General features: G+C 40.8%; 1 protein-coding gene across 16 annotated transcripts in view; it reads right to left on the minus strand.

Annotated features, from left to right (window-relative positions):
* ablim1a (actin binding LIM protein 1a) overlaps positions 1–25,429 on the minus strand; it is a 43,682-nt gene that overhangs the window by 17,063 nt on the left and 1,190 nt on the right. For 11 of the 16 annotated variants that reach the window (XR_010165013.1, XR_010165014.1, XR_010165007.1 and 8 more), the window contains exons 1-4: positions 20,999–21,213; positions 5,235–5,372; positions 1,291–1,474; positions 553–662 (exon numbers count right to left, since the gene is read on the minus strand). Coding sequence is in view for 1 of the 16 variants with exons in the window: in XM_063875146.1 (XP_063731216.1) it covers positions 553–662; positions 1,291–1,474; positions 5,235–5,372; positions 18,443–18,677 (667 nt within the window). In the remaining 15 variants the exon portion in view is untranslated. Of the gene's footprint in view, positions 1–552; positions 663–1,290; positions 1,475–5,234; positions 5,373–13,258; positions 13,497–18,442; positions 19,023–20,998; positions 21,214–24,544; positions 24,620–25,429 lie in introns of those variants that run through there. The other 5 variants (XR_010165010.1, XR_010165009.1, XR_010165019.1 and 2 more) reach the window with 4 other exon arrangements.

Genomic DNA, 25,429 nt, shown 5'->3' on the forward strand with positions numbered 1-25,429 from the left:
GCAATAGATTTAGTTTGTATTTGTAAATAGGGCTATGCTTATTTTAAGTTATTCAAACTGACTTGAAGATTGCATTGAAACTTTGCACATGGAACGGACAATTACTAAATGCATTTTCCTTTGAAGATAGTCCAAAAAAACTCCCTTAGTATTCAAAGTCATGTTTTTTAGGTTTGTTTTTTAGTAAAATCTAATAATGACTCTGTTAATGATTCCATATTTATGGAAGTTTTAAATAAATTCAATTAAATGTATGCTTATAATATGTTAGCAAGCTTGCCTGATTTATACCTGAATACTGTTATTCACAGCACAAATATCACAGCAGAAGTGACTGCGCAACAGCTAAAATTAATCATGCCCAAATACTTTCACAATTTTGGTTATTTAAAAAACATGTTTTACTTCTTAAAGTACACATTCACTTTGAATGTTATTGCAAAGCTTTCCAATTCTGTGTGGAAGCCAAAATACCGGTACCATCATGTGAAAGCAAATGCTCTTCTGTGCATTAAACCTGTGTGCATCTTTTATTAGACAATGGTGACATACTGCTGGAGCCGAGGATGTCCTTTGGTCCCGGAGACATTGGCTCGACACAGTACTGACACAAGCAGTCCTTCCCGTTGAAGGTCACCCTGTCCCCGGCGGGGAACGGTCGTCTGGAAGAGGGGTGACATTAACAATTGGTAAACAAGACAGGAGCTGTGCCTCCGTGCTAAGCGTAAGAGTTTATGAGCTGTGGCTTGCAGGCTGATGGGCCTTAGGATGACAGGACGGGATGATGTGGATGTGTGTCAACATTGAGCGCCTAAGGAGGCCATTTAATCTAATCTGATGACACACACGTGACACACGGCATGGTACTTTACATTGACTCATGCAATTCCCTTTGTCATTACACATGATTCAGAGCAGAATTTCATTTTTAATATTTTCGAAGGCTACACACAACACTGTAAGATCTTGGTAACTGTACAAAGTAGCATTTGTGCAGATTTTGGTTAGAGTTGATAGATATAATGGAAACCAAAGAGAAAACTCAGGTCAAAAGATATGTTTTAAGCGAAAATTTAAAAACTGACATACTTCAAGCTCTTTCCCTTTCTGACAAACCTGTCAAAGGCACACTTAGTATGATTATACATTATAAAAACAATTGATAGACTATACAAAAAAATCCCTCTCAATTATCACTAATGACCAAATACAAAGGTGTAAGTACAATACAATTCACAAGAGTTTACTCTCTGGGTTGATCAGTGGTTTATCATCAAAGTTGAGTCTTACTTGCAGATGGTGCAGACAAAGCAGGCAGGGTGGTAGGTTTTGCCCAGGGCAGTGACCACTTCCCCCTCCACAAAGTCCCCACAGCCATTGCAGCGGGTGCCGTGCATGCGTTGGTAGTCCAGCGTGCACAGATAGTCTCCATTCTTCATGAAGAAACCACCCTGGGCGAGGTCACAGCCGCACACTGTACGGGACACACATTAGCGCTCTGTGAGTCAGATCATTTTAATGCTGTATCAGAAAAAGCATCCAACCACCAAGTCACCCAACTCTTCCTCACATCAATGGCTTTGTTAATACTTGCTAGTCTGTGTGATATTACAAGGGTCACTGAATGCCTAAAATCAATTCTGAGATAAATGTTTTAACAGCTGTGTGCGTTACAATGTGTAGTAAAACAGGAAAATCCTTTCATCAGTGTTCAGAGACCCTGAACCTCTCTCTTTGTAGGAACTCTGCATGGAGGGCTTTTGCCAATTAACCATCATCACTATTACTGCAAGGTCTTTTCATCGTCAAAGTTTTCAATGGAATAACAATTCTATAATTGTAAAGACCAGGAAATGGCCTTGATCTGTTTCTGAAGATAACTGGCTTTAAATGCTACATACTATACAGCCGGTCTTTAACAAGCTTCCTTCTATTCAATATAACCTTGTCATCTACACAAACATGTAAGACTGTTAAATATAGAATTACTCATTTGGGAACAATTCAGTTTTGAATAATGGTAAGGTTGGTGTGATGATGTTATCAAGTTTTACTGCTAACCATATTAAAGGTTTACTATGTATCGGTGTTTATATATGGCAGTGCTAGCATGCTGATGTTTAGCACGTACAAGAACTACTATATGTGGCATTTCCTGTTTGCAGGCTGCGTCTGTGATGTGATGAGGTTGATCCAATATTGCAGAAGCAAAGCAATGTGGTTTCTTGACTGAGAAAATAAGAATTCTTGTTTTCTTGTTAATTAATGACTTTAATGTAAGTGGTGTGGGGTGTTTTTCTCGTAACATTACCTCTTTCATTTCAGAGAATATCTAGGTTTTCATCGAGTAAATGTACGACTTTAATCTGGTATATTCCCAAAAGCTTCTTTTGGATTTTTCTCGTAATATCAACCCCCTCCCAAGGCTCTATATTTTTTTTCTTGTCCCTGCAATGGCCATAATACACTATTTTAGAAAGTATTGGACTTATACTAATTGAGAAATACTGATATTGCAATTGATCCATTTTACAGTTGTTAAACATTTAACCCAACATGGTGGTGCTGAACGATAAGCCATTAGGATTGTTTATCTGGAAACTAAAAATGTCTTTACAAAAATGTCGAGCCAATCCACCAAATGGATAGTGGTGATCTGATACGGACCAACAGACAGCCAGAACATTGAAAATATATTTTGTATTGCTGATGTCATGCTGCCTATGTTGGCTTTATATGGCTTAAATATAGCATATTTTTCACGTGAAATTACAATATCCCCATGATTTTCCCATTTATCATGACTCACAGTCTCCATATGTTGTGTTAACTCCGGATACGGTTTGATCATGATCCAGACGTTAGGCGTGTCTACAGTATTTCGACCACATAACGATCACATGAGCCATGTAGTCCATCATTCCAGAACCACAGAGTAAGGCTGGGATCGTAGTAGCCTTTTGAAAAAGGCCACAGCTAAAAGGAAAAATATTTTGATGCCTGAGATCAGGGCACCTAATCATCCTTATGCAATGAGCCACGCTAAATCCTGGGGATGAATGGGTGCGGGTGAGGAAGAGAATCAGATTTAATTGCATTACAGCTCAGGGCTGATGAGATTAGTTTGTAAGCTATCTGAGTCAAGAGAAAACCAGCAATGGGGATTTGGTGGCCTTTGATTGTGAAGTCTGACCTTAGCTTTTCAACAGAGGCATGCAATTAAATCAAATGCCTCTTTGCAACTAATTCAACTAAAATGTACGGGAATTCAGGGAAATTGATAGGTTTTGCCTTGGAGCATTTCATACAACTGTTTAGGGTTTGTTGGCCAAGGGGGCAATATAAAAGTCAAAAGCGAGATCCATGGATGACATATTTTTGAATTCCAACACGGGAAGTTAACATCTTAGTGGTTTCCTTAAAATAAATCCTTATATTTCTGATTACTCTAGCAAATAAGCACTGTGGCAAAAATGATATGCTTTGTAGTAACACCTTTGTTTAGTAGTCTATCTCCTCATTGAATAACTTTTGAAGCATGACTGGAATGGCAAAAAGTAAATTTAAAGCATTTAACAAACTTAAACCACTAAGCTAAACATAGACTAGTGTTCGTTTGTTATTTAGCTGCTCTGCTGTTTTTAAGCCACATAAGCTTCTGAAATGAACAATTGTGGTATTTAATTATGTATTTCAAGCCTTTGAACCAAACAGTTCAATCTCTTGAACTTATTTTATCTTCAAACCTTATTTAAAAAAAAATGTATGTTTCATAAAAAACATTGTCTTTAAAACGAGGAAGCGGAAATTCTAAAACGCTCAATCATTTCCATGTTTATACTCATTCATTCAGCCCTTTGGAAGCTTACCTGACCTGAATTAACCACAACTAACAATTACAGTATAATTAGTGTTACAAGTTGGAGAATCACATCAGCACATATAAATTTAGAACAAGGATTAGCGTGCCTTAAAGCAGTCCTTGTGTATTCTTTGCCAGCACAAACACACACACACACACACACACACACACACACACACACACACACACACACACACACACACACACACACACACACACACACACACACACACACACACACACACACACACACACACACACACACACACACACACACACACACACACACACACACACACACACACACACACACACACACACACACTTTGAGAACCACCTTGGCATGTATATCCAATTGTAAAGGACAGATATAGGTCTTAATCTTAGCGTTTGCTTGTGTGATCCTTTGGCCTAGGTGACCTCAACTAACTGTATAGCAGTGCTACTGTCACAGATTAACCAAAAGGTCTTCAGCAGAGAAGGTTCAGCCTACAAGGGTGAGGCTTCTTGATAGTTTCTTGTTAATCAGAAATCCATCAGTAATTGGGATAAGAAGGATTTGCTAGTGAGAGTCTAGTCAGAGCAGTCTGAATGGAACTTTAATTAAAGTATGAGTGTTTTTAAGTAGAGATGAGTCCTACCCCGATGTATAGGGGGATACATTAGAGGAAGATGGGAAGGACAGTGTGGCTTTTAGGGATGGCTACTTTGTGTGATTTGGATGCTTTTTGGGACACTCGTGGAGAAAGCATATTTCTGCTGCACTTTTGTTTGTTGTTTTGAAAAAGATTAAATATTGACTTATTATGTCAACAATAACTTTCACATAACTGAATTAGGCTGATTGAAAGCAATAATATTAAGTTGAGCATGATACTTTTTATTTAAACATATTATTATTACCTTTAACTAACCTAACACAGTTATGTGAAATGTGTTGACATCATACATTTAACTTAAGTCAACATTTCAGTTTTTTCAGTGAAAAGAGCCATTACACATATGACTCTTCTATACCTGTAAATTATTGATTTTGTCAAATGGCAGCATCATATTTTGCAAGAATGTACTATATGCACTAGCTGTACTGAATGGAAAGAGGCACATTTCCTACTACTGTAACAGAATGAAATGAACTGAATAATACATTTTCACACCTTAGCTGCCAATTTTCACCCAACCCCCGCATAATTATTTTCCAATTTAGGAAAGAAATAAGCTGTCTAAGAAAAATAAATCACACTTATTTAGGAAAACAACAGTCTTTTTGACTATAACATCAGGTTTGTCTCACATGGAGTAAAGCCGAGCCAAATCAAAACCAGTAAATACTTCCCATTCATCACCGTGTACAGACATAAAGAGACAGTACCTTTACAGGTGAAGCACTTTAGGTGAAAATGCTTGTTCTGCACCCGCAGCACCTCGCCCTTACATGGCTCCCCGCACTTGTAGCACTGAATCAGGGGCTTCTCTGAGGAGTGGTGGTGTGTCTCCTGCGCATGAGCCACTGCAAAAGAAGAGACATAACCGTTACTATTGAAATGTGATGTTGATGAGTCATCGTGGTCGCTCTGCAGTTTTTGTAACATTGCTTTTAGTTTAGTTTTTTTTATTCAGTTGTGTTCATGTGAGGACACACGGTGAATCTGCAGCATCACACCGACCCCATAGATACAGACCTACTGCTGAGAGCCTGTCAGGGTAAAAAAAGAACAACATTGAGCAGGACAGCTCAACTTGGGGTTCTCTGCCCAGACAGGCTCTCTAGAGATCAACAACCTAAATATAGTCTGTCTTGATAAGTGGAGGATGGAGAAGCAAAATGCTTAGGGGAGCAGGCTTGGTAAATGGCACACTGAAAGGGTATTGATAAAATCAGTTTCACTATTGAGTTTGCTTTACTTTTATCCTCAAAGGAAAAAAATAACAGGCCAATTACTGTCTTTGCCTAAATTAGGCTGCCAATAATCATTTTGCATTGCATGCTATATAAGGCTTCTTATTGCCATGTTTATAAGGTTACTTTTTGTGTCAAACAGTTCTCTCTCATTATGTCCTATTCTTCTCTGCTGATGTTTGACAGTAAGCAGAGCAAGGGACTCAGATGAGATAACAATGAAACAGAGCAGGCTATATGTTTGCTGTGTTTGAATAGCTCGCTCTATGGATGTTCCAAATCAGCAAATTTAAAAGAAATGTTCTAAAAAGCCTTCCAGTAAAGGCCGTAATATTTCCAAGCTACACAGCATGTGTACAGATACAAGACAAGTAAGAATAAGACCTATAAAGGCACTGCAGACCTCTGCCAAGGCAATTTCAATAAGTAAATATATTGATTGATCTGCTCCAAAATGTAATGGATTCTTCCTTGGCCCATGCCTTTCACCTGGTCATTAGCATTTGTGTAATCCTGTTGACAATCAGACAAACATACCAACAAACAAACAGTTTCAAAATACAAAGTTAGATTTTGTAGCAGCAATTTACACATATGCACAATAAAAGGGTTACAGCCACGCTAGTAGCTTTGAGAGGCTGTTCTTTGGCACAGCTGTGCTTTGAGCTAAAGGCTAATGTCAGCATGACAAAAGGAAAACGCTATCTTATTGAAGTTTAGCAGGTGTAATGTTACTATGTAAGCAAATTTAGTTTTGTTTGTTATCCGGCTGATGTTAGAAAACTGCCATTAAACACAGATACAGAGTGTCTGACAGAAATATGAATAGTTTGTAGACAAAAAACAATCAAGTTAATCAAGTTATTTTGACCTAATAGCATTGCATGGCATACATTCCAATAGTTGTCAAGACTGGGACCGGAACCGTGAATGTTCTGTGCCAATCCATCAAGTATACAGTATGTTGAGATATTTTACTTGATAGATGAAAGTGTTGACCTATTGGTGGCGCTAGAAGTCAGAGGATCCTTGATTAAACGATTGGACCGATGTCTCCACAACATGGCTACGATTAGTATTGAGTAAAGATTTAGACATCACTTCCTTTTTGTGTCAATTGGGACAGCCATGATAATGATAAAAGACAGAAGCGCTATTATCTAATTGCTTTATCTCTAAAACAGCATCAAGTGTTATGATTAGATCAGTGGCCTGTGGCCTTCTTCAGTAGAAACTTTGGGTGTCCCTGACACAGACAGACATTAATTCAGCAGTACTGTACGGGATGTAAATACTGCTGCAGTGCCGCACTGCACACAGCTTATCGGCTGTTCTGAAACCAGCTGATTATTTCACATTCAGGAGCATTAACTAGCAAGGCAGCCCCTTTCGCTCTCATTCCCTCTGTCTCTCTCTTTTTCAAACAAAAATACACACCCACACAAACACACACACACAAATATTTAATACAGAATCCACATGAAAAGATCTTGCTCTTCTGCTCTGCAATGAATCATTAGTCTGCAAGGCTAAAAAAAGACACCACCAAAGGCACAGAAATAGCATCATGCTCAATCGATGATCGACCAACGAGAGACATTACTCTGTATTATTAATGACTTGGCCTACCTTGCATTTTCCTACCAACCTCTATATTTGCAGAGGCTCTCTGATATAAGGGGATGGTTTATTCCCAGCAAAATCAGAATTCAAAACCTTCTATTTTCGGTTTGGTCAGGTTGTTAATAGAATTACTGAAAACTAGAGACCCTATTGTAAAAGGGGCCCTATAATGCTCATTTTCTGGTTTCATATTTGTATTCTGTTCCTCTACTGTGACATTTTCACATTCTTAATGTTCAAAAAGGTCTTTATTTTTCTCATACTGCCTGTGCTGCAGCACCTGTTTTCACCCTCTGTCTGAAACCAGAGCCCAGTCTGCTCTGATCGGTTAGCTGACCAGCTTTGTGTTAACCTCTTAGAGGTATCCCGCTCCTTAGCCTATCACGTAGAAGTGTTGTAGCGCTAGCTGTTAGAGGACACTAGAGAATAGCCAATAGCCTTTTTTTTGCACCAGGTCTAAAACATAGGGCAGATACACACGTTATTTTTTCACTCACAGCAAAGTCCATGCGAGGATTGTGCCTTCTATTTGTCTTAATAAGACATTTAAACCGTTTTTGTTTTTAAGGGCAGTCTCACGTCTCCTGGGCCAATTCTTTAGGAGACAATCCACACTGCATCAATATTTTCATACTTGGGATTAAAAAGTAAGTCAGAGAAGTTGTGAAAAACAATGGCCAAGGAGACGAGATAACAGGGGGGAGCCAGGAAGCAATTGTGTGTACGAGAAGGTGGATGATCTGCCTCCCTGGTGTCTCTGATGTAATTACACTCAGCAGGACAATGAGTCATCTCTGGGAGAACCAGACTACTGTGAGAGTGGGATGAGTCTCAGCAGTGTGTGACATTGCACCTCCATAGAAAAACAAAGGCCATCTGGGTAACTGCACTGCAAAAATATTCAATCCAATGAGTCTTTTAAGCCTCAGTTACACATTACGTCTTCAAACTAATTATGGTGAATTAGTTAATCTTGGCTGAGAAAGCATAAACTTTGAATAAGACAACTTTGGCTTTTATCTGCTTCCAGAAACTCAAACTTATACCAGCCATACATCAACCTCTGAGTAAGGCAATAAACGGATTAAACCCCACTTGTTAAAGTCTCTTAGTAACTTTAAGTAAATTACTGAATTTTAAATAGTGGTCCTCTACATTAATTGTTTCTGAAAAACACTTTTACTTAATATTGAGAGCTTCCTGTTTCACGTGAAAACAATGCTGATATTAGAGGTGTCAGTGCACCAAAATGTTTGCAGGCTCTGAATCCAAAGCAGTGTTAGAAGAAACTTAAAAGCTCTGTAGATCTGATGGGAAGGGGAGCAGTGTTTACCAGCTAAACCTTTAAACACGTAGTCCTTTTATCCTGTGTTCATATAAAATTATTGATTGATTGTGTTTGTATTGCTAACTTACTATTTTTAACATGGAAAAGTCAACAATGCTAACGTGACAAGGTTGACAAAAATCCAAGACAGATGTTTGAGTCCCATGCACAGAGGATCTAAAAAAATGAGCTTTGGATGGGAATCTATGAGTGCTGCTGCTGCTGTGGCAAAGTCAAGCAGAGATGTGTACTCTACATGGTGTTTCATGAAAATTACGAAAGCCAACATCAAAAGAAATGTCCAATGTGCTCAAAAGAATTCAGATTCAACCATTTAAATGACTTGTTTGGACATAAATCCATTAGTGAGGTTTCTTTCAAGCATTAAGCAGGCGTCCACACTTATAACTCTATGCTAAGAAAAGCATGAATTCAAGCTTTGATACAGCAATGCTGTGGATTCGAAATAAAACCATTAGTCTTTTGGGGTTCTTATGATAGCCGAAAAAAAGTGCGCTTGATTTGCTAGAACGTATATTATATAATGCTATAAATAAGTCAGTATGCGGTACATGAAGCAAACCTCAGCACAGAGCAACTTACTGTGAAATATACAGTAGTACTATTTGCTCTATTACCACTGCTCCTCATTCTGGGCTCGATGTGTTGGCTGTGCTGACAGAGTGATCTGTCCTGCCTCATCACCAAGGGATAAAGTCACTGATATGTGCCTACACACACAATGCACACACACACACACACACACACACACACACACACACACACACACACACACACACACACACACACACACACACACACACACACACACACACACACACACACACACACACACACACACACACACACACACACACACACACACACAACCATGGTGCTGAGGGAACAATAACCAGCAGAGCATCCCAAAGCCAGGCGCAAAAAAAAAGGGGGCTGCTCTCTCCACCTCAACATCAAACCCACCCCCCTACCAATTTAAGCAGAGCCTAGCTGCGTCGGCAATAATAAGAGGCTGTAGATGATACTCTGGAGGGATGTTTAGAGGGCCATATTGAATCCCCTGAGGACAAATTTTCCAAAAACACATGCCCCAGCCTTTTTGGTAAATAACAAAAAGAGTGAGGTTATTGACAGAGAGTTGCTGCAGAAGCTTCAGTCTTTGTTGCCTTCATTTCCTTCCATTAACCCCGAAGAATGTGAAGCCATGGTAGATTTTGTAAATGCACTGGTAAAAAGGAAATTCAATTAAACAACAGATGAGAGACGAAAAAGGTGCGATAAAATATTTAGTTGCTCATTGCCTTTGTTGCAAGACTCACAGACAAAAGAGTTTCAAGTACAGACGGAGAGCAAACCCAAAGGAATGCACGTGTGTGTGTTTGTTACTAAGAGAAAGAGAGAGAGGTGAAAAGAGTTGCAAAAGCCCCACTCTTGGCATCCATGCCAATATTTTTGGCCCCAGATATGTCTACTTTATAGTTCCTCAAGTCCATTGTCCTTGAATGCCTTGTTTTGTCTACCAGAAGCCTAAAAACATAGAAAAAAAGAAAAGCTTTAACTCTAATTATATATCATTTATATTTTAAAGGTTGAAAGTAGCATTTTCTGACAAATTCTTTTAATTGACCATAACAAAGTTGACAAGTAATTCAGTATCAATGTCATCTTTCTACCTATAGAAGCACACACACTTTTTACCCCAGTGCCCATCCAATCCAACCAGTTTGGGATGATTTATTCCAAGGGGATCTGACCTATAATGAATATCAAAGGGCACAAAATATGCCCACCATGAAATCCCACTGCGTGATCGAATGAGTGTGCGCGTGCTTTGGGGGGAGGGGGTCCTTAGCTCTCCATCGCTCAGACATAACAAGGAGCTCTTAACCCTCCCATCCATGAATATGTATGGCGGTAGTTACTGCCTCCCCGCCCCTCTGCCCCACCACCAGCGTCCCAGACAAAGCACTTCAAACGCGGGCACAAATTTGGGGGGGAACCCTATCGGCCTCCACCAGGCCCCCCAACCTTGAATGACTAATCCCCAGAGACCTGGGTTTGGGAATAATGATCTATTCTGAATGGTTGAACGGCACAGTGCGGAGCGTTTGTTGTTGGGCAGGTACATAATAATAATCCTGCTAAACAGAGAAAGGGACTTCCAGACCAAGAGGAGACAATGGTGGCTTCATGAACTGCAGGATCCATTGTGTTTGTAGAAATTAAGCTGATGAAGGCCTTGGCTCTTTGCCTCTGTGTTGTATTTCCTGTGATAGGCAAACCGATCACTGCCAGGCAGACAGGAAGATTTGTTGACTGGCACAAAGTATTGCTACAGTCTGTGTTTCTTTCGCTTTCATCGCTCTTGTTGTTATAGCCTGTGTATTTTAGGGTCTGTGACTGTCTCCCCCCCGGGCCGGCCACTTATCTCATCTGTATATTCTGTTCCTGTGTGCCAGCTGTACAAACAGTGTGTGTCTATATCAGTCTGTGTTGCAATGAAAGGGTTTAACTCCTCTTTTCAGGGGTAGACACTGGCAAGCTTCAAAGATGAGGCAGCACTGCAGTTGTCTGCAGTTGTCTGCAGCACTCTGCGAAAAAAAATCACAGGGAAGCAGCTACACACAGGCACAAGACATTGGACTTTCATGTTTAAAGAAAAGATTGTGGATGCACAGAGTTCTGGGAGCTGGTGACGTACAGGCGATGACGATCATCTGAATTTCCTCAACAGGGCTTCTTATTTTTTACCCCTGAGAAAGCTAGGAAGATGATCAACTAGTTGTACAAATGTGCACGTTAGGATGAGGATCAGACTGCCACGGGTACACTTGGCCCCAATAAATTACAAACTATTTCAAGGGTATTCTTGGCAATGGAAACAGGACAACCGCCTGCAGGCCGACAAAACGCTTACACTGCAATCCTTTTATTGTGATTTATCTTTCGTAGCTTACTGTGTGAAACAGTATTTGGTCAGCTGTGCAGCCTGATGGCACAGAACCCACCTGGCCTCAGACAGGTTGCATGATGAGATCCCTGGAGGATAGAGAAAAGGGAAAAACTATATGTTGACAATAGCTCCAGACAAGCCTCCTGCCACTGACAGATCCCAAGAGTCAGCAGTCATGGCAGAGGGTTAAGACCACGGAAAACTTCCAGAGGGATTGTGGGAGCTGAACATGTGGCAGCCAGAGGTTACAGGGTGTTCTGCCAGCATGGGGACTTGATGGCAAAGGACTTTTCCTTTGTGGCCAGTTGAATCCACGTCAAGAAAAACAAGCTCCGTAGCCGGACACCGCCTGCAGGATCCAGTCAGATACAAAAACAAACCTACACACTCATATCTCTCTAAACAAAATGTGTAAACATGTTTTGGTGATAGGAATATTTTCAGACAAAAAGTTAGAATATTGCATGCCCACACATAGAACACTGTTTATCTACACAAGGATCAACTCCTAAAGCATCCACTGAAACGGAGTTTAATATACCATGCTGGATAAATTGGGATACAATTTAGGGTGTTTAATGATGTACAATGACTTATTCCTGTGAGTCATTACATTTACATTGACTTTAATGTGAAAGACGTTGATGTAATCGTTTGCTTTAAGTAATATTTATGGATCTGAGTTATATTCTATGTATTTATTGTGGCTTAAGTCAAAAGGAGGGAAATTGTTGCCAGTACTGCCCTTTTTCAATTTAAACCAGACATTGTTATTGTTATTACTATTATAGAAAATAGTGCCTTTGTATCCGCTCGCTCACTGTGAGTCACGCAACCGCATGCTCCAGCAAATTGCTGGGAATGTTAATATCTCTGCCTCCCTGACTTCACCTAATTCCTCCCATGCAGCAGGGTGACCTCTATTATAGGTGGAAACAATCATATTTTTCTCTTAACAGGACACTATGAAGGAGGCCACTGCTGACAACAATGGAGTGTACCTTTTAGATGGTCGCCAAGGCAACGGCTGCAGACAGAGCAGGAGTGCAGGTCCACAGATCTGCGCAGTGTGGGTCCTCACACTAGTGCTCCCTCTTCTCTCTCTCTCTCTCTCTCTCTGTATGCTACCTTTATATCCAGCCTGCATTAAAAGATGGTCTGTTTTTAATCTGGAACTGTTCATCTGCACGTTATCACCCTCAAAGCTTTGGTGTCACGCCCCTAAACAACGAGCCAGATGCTTTGTTCCATCACACATTTACATAAAGACTGACGGTGCCAAATTAAGCAGACTCCAGCACGAAATCAGCTGCTAGAGAGTACTGAAAAGGGCGTAGCGTAGTCCATAAATGAAGAGAAGATGTATCAAAGATGCACATCTATACAGTGTCATTGGTCTTGCCAGCAACACACACCAACATAAAGAAAATATAACATATAACACACCTACACATCAACAAATGATCAAATCAGAGACTGAGATTTCACTCCAACTAAATCTGATTCAAACAGACAGACACAGCAGTGCACATTACAAACACAAAACAACTAATGACACACACACTCACTGACCATGCCCCGCTGGAATACCTTTTTCTTTGACCATGACCATTGGAATTGAGGAGGTAAATCTGCACCAGAAAGGGCTCCGGGGTAGCGATCACCAGTAACACAGGAGCTGCTACTTCCTCTTTTTTTGGTCAAGGCTGAAGAGCACAAAACCAAGCTGAGACATCAGAGAGAGTGAGAAAGAAAAGGAGAGAGAGAGAGAGATGTAGGCGCTGCTAAGCTCTCTTCCCCAAAACACCGCTACAGCGTGGGGTTTGCTTCCCGATTGCCTGCTTCCTCCCATCCCTCTCCTCCTCCTCCCACTCTGCCCACTCCTCCTCCTCCTCCTCCCTCTTCCCATCCTGCTCTCTCTTTTTCTGTCTCTCAGCCCCTCTGTTGTGTCAGCCGCCTCCTCATTGCAGCAACCAGGTGGCTGCTGCTGCTTCTTTGTGACCAACAGTGACCCCAATTCCCCCCGAAACAGCCTCTCCAGGGCCAACATAAACCTCAACTGGCAGAGATGGCAGCCCATGTACAGGGGCATGGTCCCCGAATGGAGAACAGGGTTCTAATCCAGCCCGGGACCATTTGCCGCATGTCATCCCCTCTGTCTTCCTGTTTTAACTCTGTCTCTACATAAAGACAGTTATTTAAATAATCCAGTAAGTAATAATGCAAGAAAAAATCTGTGCGTTGCAGACCGTGTAGTGAATGAAAAATTAGGAAGACACCTATTCCATATATAAAACGTTCAACAGACACGTTTTCGTTTTTGGGAATCACCCTTTAAAAACTGTGTTCTGTATAAAATATTCAATCACTACAGGAGGGTATCAGGCAGAGATCAATTACTCTTTTCAGAGCCTTAATTAGCCTGCTGGGCTAAAAAAAATAGTGTATTTGACATATGAAAACACTTCAAAGCCGTAAAATTGAACTAAAATAAAGAATTAAAGGATTACAGGAAATATTAGTCATTTGTGACATTCCCAGAGGTGGTTATTACACCAAAATTCATACGTTCATTAAATAAAAAAACATATTAAACACATCTTCCATAGCTGACAAAATAATACGTCAGAACATTATATTCACTACAATTTTAAGAAATGGGGTTAGGTCTAAGCAGGGGTTATCTAATTACACCCAATCAACACTGTCCTGACCTGATCATCACGCAGTAAACCATGATCACTGTGAGTGACAGCCTGAGATGATAATAATCACAACGCTCTCAGCAGGCTATGTAGCCTATGAAGGCTGCATGAGAGGGCAAGGGTGTCCATTTGAGGTCAAACTGACCGTGATCTCTGGCTTTGTATTAATATCTTTAAGGGGCTCATCTGAAATCCAATTACAGAGAGCACATGAGGGCAAGTTCCAGCTCTTATATCATCCACTACACTGCAATGGCTGTAGTGAAGATAAACATTATTTACTTTAAAGAGACAACTCATAAACGGCCACTTACATGTGCTTTGTATGTGCTTTGTAGCTTTGTTTGATTTGCCGCATGGACTATCGCACTGTTTAATATACAATAAAGAAATCAACAGCCTATGCACTGTAACTGCTAAACCGCATCTGTTTATTCCCCATTGGAATTATATACAAATACTATTGCATTTAAGTCTAATTTACAATGCCCCAAATTTCAACATGTTGATTAAATAATCTTATTTGCCTCCTGGGGATCAATTTACATCCACTGCAATCCAGCAGAGACATAGCAAGCACGGGTGGATTACATAACTTCACCTTCAAAATGTCACTGAAAGAGACATGCACCAACCGGGAACAGGCTCAAAATGACCAAAAATAATTACAAAAAGACTACAAAGACACCAAAAACACTACAAAGAGATGCAAAACATTTAGAATAGGACCATAAAAGACGCGCAAGATTGGAAAAACGTAAAGACAACCACCTAGCGACCTTAAACAATTACAAAGAGACTTCAATTGATCACAAAGGGGGCCAATCTACCTACAACAAGATGCAAAACAGCTGCAAATAGACTCACTATTAATAAAGTGGGATAAAAACAACTACTAACAGAACAACTACTAAGAAATAAAAAAATAGGCTGACTGAAAGCATTATGCCGACCGATTTGACATAACTTAGGTTATTTGAAGAAAGATTCATCTTTATTAATCCCCCTAGGGGGAAATTCAGCTCTGTGTTTTACATGCATTAACCACACACATGTAGATGCAAACATGCACTTTAGTACACGCACAATTTATACACACTATACAGTTTTTTGTAGGTTGCGCACATGCACATGCATCTGGAGAGGAGCCAGACCGAAGGCTGCCAGTCTCGCCGGCGCCAGGGAGCAGTTGAGGGTTCAGTACCTTGCTCAAGGGCATCTCGGCAGGGCCCAGGAGGTGAACTGACATCTCTCCAGTACCAGTTCACGCTCCGTATTTTTTTGTTCCGCTCGGGACGTGAACCGGCGATCCTTCGGTTCAAAGCCGAGGTCCCTACAGACTGAGCCACTGCTGCCCGAAAAATTGAAAGCAATGATATTAAGTTTAAATACAACTTGAGAACGTCCAAATTAATATTATTGTTTCCATCTAACCTAATACAGTCATGTGAATGTGTTGAAATAATACCATTAATTAAAGTCACTGTTTATTTTTCAGTGTATGGGAGGCAGTGGGGCTCTTGAATGTCTATGCCCTTTGTCTCATTATCCAACCATGATAGCAGGGGACTTCAATATATAAGCTTGAAAAATTTGAAGAATAGTATAGAAGTATCTTAGGAATGTCGCACCAGCAGCAATATGGAAACCCTGATCCACTGTCACATACTGGGCCGGCTCACAGTACCTCTCTGTGCCTGGGAGGGAGGAATCGTTTTTCATCAGCACCACCTCTGTAATTGCTGATGCAGGCAGCCCTTTTATGCATTCATAATGCATTCATTCACTGCAGCGTCAACTGTGCCACCTGCTGGATACCCAACAACGTGCATCACTTTCCACAGGGGCGTTTTCTCTTCAAAGAAGTGGAGACATGCCAAGGAGTCAAACTGTAAAAATAGTAAGCGGATATTTTTTCCAGTACTCCACCCTTTTTTTTATTATGAAGGGACTGAAATATGTATTGAGTTTCTGTTACAAAACAGCTATTTTTCAAATGTTGGCTGGTCGCCTTTATGAAGATTACAGATTCACAGTGTGGCTTCTAACTGCTAGGTGCAACACAAAGAGTCCCTTTATTGTGTCTTCTCAAAAAAAGGTAATGGACCTATTATCACTCTGACTGTTTTAATAATCTCTGTAGGGGCTGCTGGACATTCATGCTATATAAGGCCTGCCAAGAGCAATTCCATGGATGAAAGGTTTCTGTATTTGGCTCACCTATGGATGATCCATGTCTGAGTGACCATAATAACCTGGCCAGACACGACACAGATAAAGCACTGTTGTCATTTACAGTAGCATGAGACGCTAATAAAAGCCATTTTATTAACAGTAATAAAGCTGTAACATTTACTATAAACAGTGGTGTGTGTGTGTGTGTGTGTGTGTGTGTGTGTGTGTGTGTGTGTGTGTGTGTGTGTGTGTGTGTGTGTGTGTGTGTGTGTGTGTGTGTGTGTGTGTGTGTGTGTGTGTGTGTGTGTGTGTGTGTGTGTGTTTGGACATACTGCAGAGTTTTCACTGGGATTTAAATTAGGATTATAGGAACTACAAACACACACACAGTCTAATGCAACACGTGTAAATACTCTTAGCTAAAAACTGGAAGATTTGCAAATGTTTACAAATCCATGGCGACACTTATAAAAGACTAATAACCAGGATGAACTCCTAACCTCTTTTAGAGCATAGACAGACCTACTTTTCTATCATGATAAGCACTTCACCAGCTTGTTTCTATTTTTACAAACAGCAAGAAACTTTTAAACAGCATTCCTGTGCAACCTTCTTCAAAGTATTTTCCACCCATCCTGTTTTGCCCTGAATACTCACAGAAATATGTTTTCAACAACACATTAATCACATTCTTCCTTTTGTAAGAATTGCTACACCTTACACATCTAAAACTACAATCCACAGGAAGCTCGGGTTGCTGATTTATTTTCGTGTTTCTTTGAGGTATTGTCAAACATTTGGTGACCTCTGGATGACATCATTGTGGAGCAGAGATAGAGCCACTCATATTTAAAAGCGCTGAAATAATATGGCAATGTTTCAGCTTTATTGGCGGACATTTTAACACTAGAAAGGTTTAAATAAAGGTTAAGGGTAAATAAAAGATAAATATTGTGTCTTTGCAAGTTTGAAAGACGGATATGGTGTCTTAAGAAAGTCTTGGAAGACTTTTTCCTGTCCAAAAACAATAAAGTAGCAGACACATGACTCAGACCTGGCCCCTAAAGGACACATACAACATGAGCAGCTGTCATTGTCACTGTTTGATAGTTTTGAGCTGTCACTCAAGGAAGAAAATGGCTAACATAAGCCATGACCTCTGTGATCTTTGATCTCCGTTCAGACAAAAAGCTTCTTTGAACCTTAACTATCAGTCAATCAAACTTTAACTCGAAAACAGACAGAGTTGCTGCTGTCTGTGCTATCTGAAAACAACTTAATTCCAAGCAAGGATTTATTTTTTTCATTTCTGTGCCTGGCATGGAGTCAGAGAATACATAAGGTTTGAAAATCTCAATTTGTCCTTTTGCCCATTTTGTAATCCTGATGTAAGCCACCATGTTGCTTCCCCACGTACTGTTGCTTGGCAAAAATGCAGCAGGTCTGCTTTTGCATATTGGTTTGCATTATATAACTATAGCGTTATTAAATTCCTGACTGTTTCAACGTTTGCAACACTTCTTGGCGTCTAGGAGTTGCGGTTGTGTAACTCGGGAACATCGGAGCTCTCACACATACACACAGATCAGATATGGAGACCTCTAGAGGAGTCATCACTCACTGTCATCCAATTAATGGAGTTATGTCGTGCAACAGAAACATTAATTCCCTTTCAGCCACCTGTACTCGCAAACAGAGCAGCCACGCTGCAATACAGGACCAAAATAACTTGGTATTAAAAAACGAATGCTGAAGGGGGAAAGGCAAATGAAAATGTCACTTCAATTTGTATTACTCATTGATTAAGGAGACTGCTAGGATGGATGTCTGTAATGGGAGATTGGTGAATTATTGTCCAATCTTTCTCCCGTCCTACCTGTAGCGACCTCGTTCAGCCTCTCACTCAGGTAATATTCATTGGGGTCGATGTTGGGCAGATGCTGCATGTACTGTTTAGGAATGAGGTACAGAACTTCAGCCACGTGGCCATCCTCGATGATGGACATGCGCTTGACCGAGCTCTTGCGCTTCACCCGGACACGGTCGACACTGTTGCTGCGGCTGGAGCTGCACAGTTTGCCCAGGCTGTTCATACTGGGCAGCGTAGGCATGGTGGTTCGTTTTCCTTCTGCTTTCCCACAGAGAAAGGTGATGCACTGCAGGTAGACGTCAGCAAGGTTCGGTCCTCAAACCTTCTCTTAGTCGCCTTTGGACATCAAGAGCATGGGGTTTTCATAGAGGCACACAAACGGAAAGAAAAGGAGCCAGAGCTTTTTGGGCACCTTCACATAAAATCATGGCAAAATCCAACGATGCCTCCAGTGGAAAACACCTCCTGTTAGAGTCCCTCCACCTGTCACTTTAGATCTTCTGCAGATGTAAGATGTGGAGCACGGATGTCCACCTTGAGGTGGAGAAGCCAAACAGCAGGCGACATGTATGACATAGCACTCTGCTGCAGGTAGAGCGGAGTGAGAAATGGGGAAAGAAGCTTACACTATGAGTATCTTCAGCTCAACCAGCCTCGTGCCTTAAGCAGCTTAGGGCTGACGTGGAGCCTATGATTATCTTCTGGGTGGGGTTAGGTAGCTCTACATCAGATCAGTCCTGTGTTTTGTGGGAGTCTCTCTTCACCTGACTGAACTCATGTGCATCCCAATTACTGCATCCCAATTACTGCTCTCCCTTTTTAACATCTGGCCAATGATAAGGGCTGTGCAATGGAAATAATCTGGCAATAAGCCTATGTATCATCATACAGGGTTCGCTATTCAATACACTGTTTTTAAAAAAATCTCTTTTAAACTATGAGCAAATAAAGATTATATGTTTAGGCAATCCTAAAACATGGCATCTTTATTTGCATGTATCACAGTCCCTATAACATCCAACACTAGAGCAATACTTTATTGGATTATCATTAGCCTATATCATCAACAAACAAACAAATCAAAGCACTTTGAGGAGTTTTTAGGTTATTAAAGTATTAATATTAATTAAGTAAACAAAACATTTAATATGATGGTCTAAAAGCATAAAAGCCAATACTCAACTTTACTAATATTCACCCTTCCCTACCAATTTCAAGATGAAATTCTGCCAAAACCTTTTCAAATGTGTGATATATTTGGGGTCAAATGAAGTCATTAAACAACTAGATTTACATGCATTTCCATTCTATGACACTAAATAGTTTTTTGTTTGGATATCTCTTGGATTAACCAATTGGATGAGAGTACAGCATCACAGTGATCTAAGATATTCAGGGTATATTGCCTTGGGTGTCTACCAGTCCTCTACAAGGTCAACAGCCAGCAAGGTCATTGGACCAGACAACAATGCACAAACACACTGTTGTTCATCAGCAGGATCCTTTACAATAAAATACACTGCAACTACATCAGCGCTAAAGCGTGAATGCCAGTAGCTCTCAAATCATTAGGTATAGGATTTTGGAAGATGTAACTTAGTAAGAAGGCATCTAACTCAACTAACTCAAAGCGAGTTAATCTAACTCAAGAATATTTACTGCAGAGATGTCCAGACTGTTTTCTTGAAGTTAAACCCACATAACTAAAGTCTTAGATACAAACACTCTTTCTTAAGTCAAAGATGCATTCACCTTTCTTGGAAATGTAAGTTCAGTAGAGGTAAAACTTGAGTCGTAGAGATGTCCCAGTGGGAGGTGAAAAGATGGATGATGCAGAGGGACAATTTAAGCAAACTCCAAAAAAACAAGATTCCACCCACCAGTAATAAGATATGATTTAAACCAACTGGCAACTGTATGTGTTTTTAAACCATCCAAAGACCGGAAAACCTTTCATGACATCTAATATTCATCAAACGGCTAATGGCGTCTATCTTTCTCCCAGGAAATGATATAAATCATTGAGATACAAATGCATGATGAAAATACCAGCAGCCAATGACAAAGCAAAACATATTATTATTGTGTCACGCTATCGGTCTTGGCCTGTACTTCAAAGGTAATGATTGTACAGTATTTACCTAATTTTAATTTAATTCATGTTCTGCTTACACGCCCACCTTCACTCTCCCATTCAGGAAAGCCAGTGTTTCACCCCAGAACAAGGATAAAGTGTGATTTTGAGCTAAAAGACGTACACTTTTACAACCACAGTGCAAACACATGGACCTCAGGGTAGCTAAGGACATGCTATTGTGCTGCAGTGAGGCACTGCCCTCCAATTGTCATCCACTCTTTGGTAGCTTTAACACAACTACACACTCACAAATCAACCTATACAAGCAAACACAACAACGCTGCTCTTCCTGCCTGCAGCAAAATCAGCATCGCACATAAAATTCACCCGCATCATTTTCATAGCCTCTGCATCCTGCTTCACATTAGGATGAACAACCCCCCCCCCCCCTCTCTTCTCTTCTTCTGTTTTGCTCCCGCTCTTACCATCCAGTCCGAAGCAGGAGGTGATTCTTTGGGCGTAGTTGCAGATCCCATCGTAGCCAGGCTCCTGCCACACAGTATCCCTTTCCCCCATCTCTACACACTGCCACACACACTGTCCCGTCCGGCAGCGCTTTCACTCCTTCCCCTGCTCATCAATTATTCAGGCTTTTGCCAGGACACATGCATGCGCGCGCAGACCAACCCTCATGTTCACACATAGAGTACACACACACACACACACACACACACAGACAAAAGTGCTGACGCAGGGGGTCGTGCTGTTGGAGCATGAGCAGCCCTCTCCAGTGGTCGGATAAGGGATGAGGCAACAGATTAAGTTACTGCAGAGAGGAGCTGTGCCTCCTTTCTGCATCAATTGATCATCAGGATTACACTGCAGTGTAACAGGTACGGTGTGCAGGATGTGCTAAAACTGCTCAAGGAAAGTGAGCAGGGACGTCAGAGCAGGATAAAACTGAAGATGTTCCAAGGAAGTAAAGTATTTGCTGATATTTGCTCAAAGCTATCTAGAAATCCAAAAGCAGTGGATGACTACTGGAAAAATCACAACAAACGGATCTATTTCATTGAAGATGGGGATAAACAGGAAGCAGTAAAGTAACCCCCAATTTATTAAGGCGGACATTTACGCCTTGCTTTCATGATACAACATATGGTAGGGGATAGGCACTGATTTGAATATACAAATAATATGGAGGTAATAAGGTTTACTATCATTCTTCTACAGAAAATAATTTTCTGCATTTTGATTGTGATCACAGGCCTACACAAATCCACACTTAATGTATCTATTCATCTTTCTGAGCTTCGGTTTACATTTCATTACGAAGAGAGGAAAATCCTCATATACCTAAATTCGGCACACTTTGCTACAATGCTTTCAAAAGGGTCCATATATAATATATAACATCCCAGCCTATGAAAACAGCCCAGTAGTAGTAGTGAAAGAACAACGTTGGCCTATATTTGTGAGAACTCCAACATGTTGTTTTAAAATTCTGCGGTGAGGCAGGGATAAATGGCTTAAATGGACCAAGAGGAACAATAAATTCACCCTCAAATGACTGGCTAACCTCCACAGTAGAGAAACGGTGGTAGCAGAACCGCAAACTGTAAAAATAAATGGCAGGATGATGCTAAATGACATAACTGCGGTAGGTTTTAAGCTGATTTCCCAAAACAAATAGGGAGAATGTACTGTTACCTAGTTCAAATAATATACAGTATGTGCTCTGTCAACATCCCCAGCATAAGGGCTTAATGAAGAAAATAATAAAGGTTTTATTAAAAAAAACCAAATCTTGTTAAGATAAACAGAAGACAACAGCACAGGAAATATGATGACTAAAAGGTCCAGATAGAGCAGTATGGCCGCAAGGGTGTATTATGTATAAGGCGGGGTGACTAATGGACGGCCATCAAGGTAAAAGCTGATGGCCCTTTGCTGATAAGAGAGGGGGGGGGGGGGTTGGCAACTGTAAGACTGAGAGCTCAGTAATAGCTGAGGCTTGCTGGGTAGCTGAGGGAGGGGCTGGTAATCATAAAGGCATACTGGGAGAGATTAGTGGAGTCATTTGAGACATTTTTTGAGACACTTCCTGTTTCTGCTCGACGGGACATTTTTCATCTGCAACCAAAAAGATATTACATTTACTCTCACATGTGACAAAGAAAAGCGGCAAATCAGAACATTTAGAAAGTTGGAAATGGAAAATATTTCGAATTTGCTTTTAAAAAATGACTTAAGGAGGCCCTATTATGCTTTTTGGGTTTCCCTTTCTCTGTAGGTGTGCATGTAAATGGTCTGCAAATGCTAAAATCCCAAAGTTCCCTCTAAAGGGAGTTTCTCTCCCATACACTCCCCCCCCTGTCTTAAACGTATTGATTTTAATCATTTGTTTACTTCTGTGACAGAATAGCATCACTATGTAACACTTGCCCTTCCATCCACTAGCGCGCCAACACATAGGCTACAAGACAGGCTAAGGGGCGGAACATCTCTAAGTGGTTGACCAATCAAAACAGAGCTGGCCAGCTAACCAATCAGAGCAGACTGGGCTCTGGTTTCAGACAGAGGGTGAAAAGAGATGCTGCAGCACAGGCAGTATGAGGAAGAAGAAGAGCTTCTTGAACATTAAAGCATGGAAACATGTCACAGTATTTTTTTAAATACATTTTTTAGAAAAAAGGCCTCTAATAAAATACAAAAAGATTGTCGGAATAATTTTCTATACAAAAACACTGCACTTTTTCTTAAAATATTGGAAAACATGGTGTAAGTCAACTTCCCCAGTACATGTGACATGGTTGGCCAGGGCAATTGAAAATGTATTGACTCGGATTTGCTCATGACAAATATCTCTTTGATTTGACATGTTATTACAAAGACTGTTGTATAAATCAATGTGCCTGATTTATCTGTGAAAATAAAAATAAAAACCTCACATGTGTGTAACCACCACAGAGGTCAGTGCCACAGCTGTAGTTACTTTTCATGGATAATGATTTGCAGGGGCTTACCCATGCTAATCAGATCTATGTACCACAGGGGGTCCGTCAAGCGGGTGGGCTCTGAGCTGCCATCGATCTCCTCCCGCAGCTATGCAGGACAGGGAGGACACATCAGTGATGGGGGGAGTTCAAAGCCATATTGCTAATGCTGGCTGTACACTATAAAGGCGTTACAGAATAACAGAAGACCAACTATGATCGATCCAAGAGCAGATTTAATACAATAACCTTGAGTTCAGGTTAATATTGCAACTTTTCTGTATATCTAGCTCTGTATTCACAACCTACAGCAGGAACAGCTGGAGGCTCGTTATCTCCTGCCAGAGAACACAGTCACATGCCACAAATCCACCAAGGACCACCTGATGGGGACAAACGTCCACTTGCAGGTATTATCAGATTTATGCACAAGAAATTAAAACAACATCTGCACCAAATGCTGGGATTTATTTTCCATTTTCATAAATATATAGGACTTATTGCCACCTCACTTTAGCTTTATAAGATTTCACTAAATTCCACTACCCCACTGTAATATAACCTATTACGAATTAACACCATATGCTACAAGTCTTCCATCAATTGCTTTTATTTAAGCAACATTGAGGGTGTATGCACACCTTAAACTAATGATGTGCCCTTCCCTGACTAAGAATATCGATGGAAACATCAATCAAACAACATTCAATATCACAGCTGGGGTTTATAAATAAAAAGTGTGATCTATTTATAGATTGCAACGGAGTGTTTTATATCCACAGAATAAGTTGTAGGCTGTGAAGGAAGGGCTACAGCAGTGGATGCTGTAGTTTCAGCTATGAACCGGCGTAACCTACTTAGAATAACAATCATTATCAGAGCCTGATCCTCACGAAAGAAGACGCAAATGGACTCTCCATTGCATCCATCCTTGAACCAAGACCACCCTCTTCCTCCCCCCAACATTTAACAGACTTTTTCTTCCTGTGTGTGCACTGTATTGTCATGAAGGCTTCTGCGGCAAAAGATACTCACCTTTAGCAGACATGCCCGGTAGGTAGAGCCTCTCTTTCTTTGCCGAGACAACCAGGAGGAGATGCCCCGGTGCAGCTGTAAAGGAGGGGGGAAAGACCGGTTGACAGCCGGATATTATCTGTTCTTTAAGTTTTTACCTGACATTTATTGGGATTAAACGCAGGGAAGCATGCAACCTGCGATTTGATAGACTAGACTAGACTGCGCGATGGATAGAGCACTTTCCAGCGACAGGGCGTGTCCTGGAACAGACAGTATCCTTCCAATATCCCGACAAGTTTATGTCCATATTTGAACATAGGCTACCATTAAAGAATAAGGAAGGATTTATAAATTCATTTATTCTTAGAATTCCTTGTCTGCAGCTGCTGCCGATCCGCCTACTTGTATCTGGAATGACTGTGCTGTTTCGGATGTGGTAGTTGGGCTAAATCACAAAGTTGACAGGCACTATGGAGGAATGCATGTTCTTTCTCATTTTTTCCTCCGAAATCCAGCTACTCAAAGGGAAATGTTTGGCGTTATTTTCCTCACGTGGGCTCTTGAACTTTAAAAACCAGTGGGATTTAGGGACGCGTTAACTCAGCTCTATGTGGCAAAAAACACTGCGATATCATAGAATAGCCGAGTCCGTGCATCATGGGAGCAATCAACTGATTTTACAGGTCAGCAGATATTTTCCGAATAACGCGTTGCCTGGTTATCTGAATTCCATATTTACCATATGTTTGGCGTGGGGTTAATGATTCTTGTTCCTGAGCTGTAAAAATAGATCATCGTCCCTGATTGTATGTATGCTATGTATGTCTTCATTTGTATGCATTGATGGTGGTCTGTAATTATTAGCCGGTGCCTTGTGTGCCTGCGCCCTCTGGTGGATTAGTA

This window comes from Eleginops maclovinus, chromosome 22, assembly GCF_036324505.1.
Source record: "Eleginops maclovinus isolate JMC-PN-2008 ecotype Puerto Natales chromosome 22, JC_Emac_rtc_rv5, whole genome shotgun sequence".
Classification (NCBI taxonomy): domain Eukaryota; kingdom Metazoa; phylum Chordata; class Actinopteri; order Perciformes; family Eleginopidae; genus Eleginops; species Eleginops maclovinus.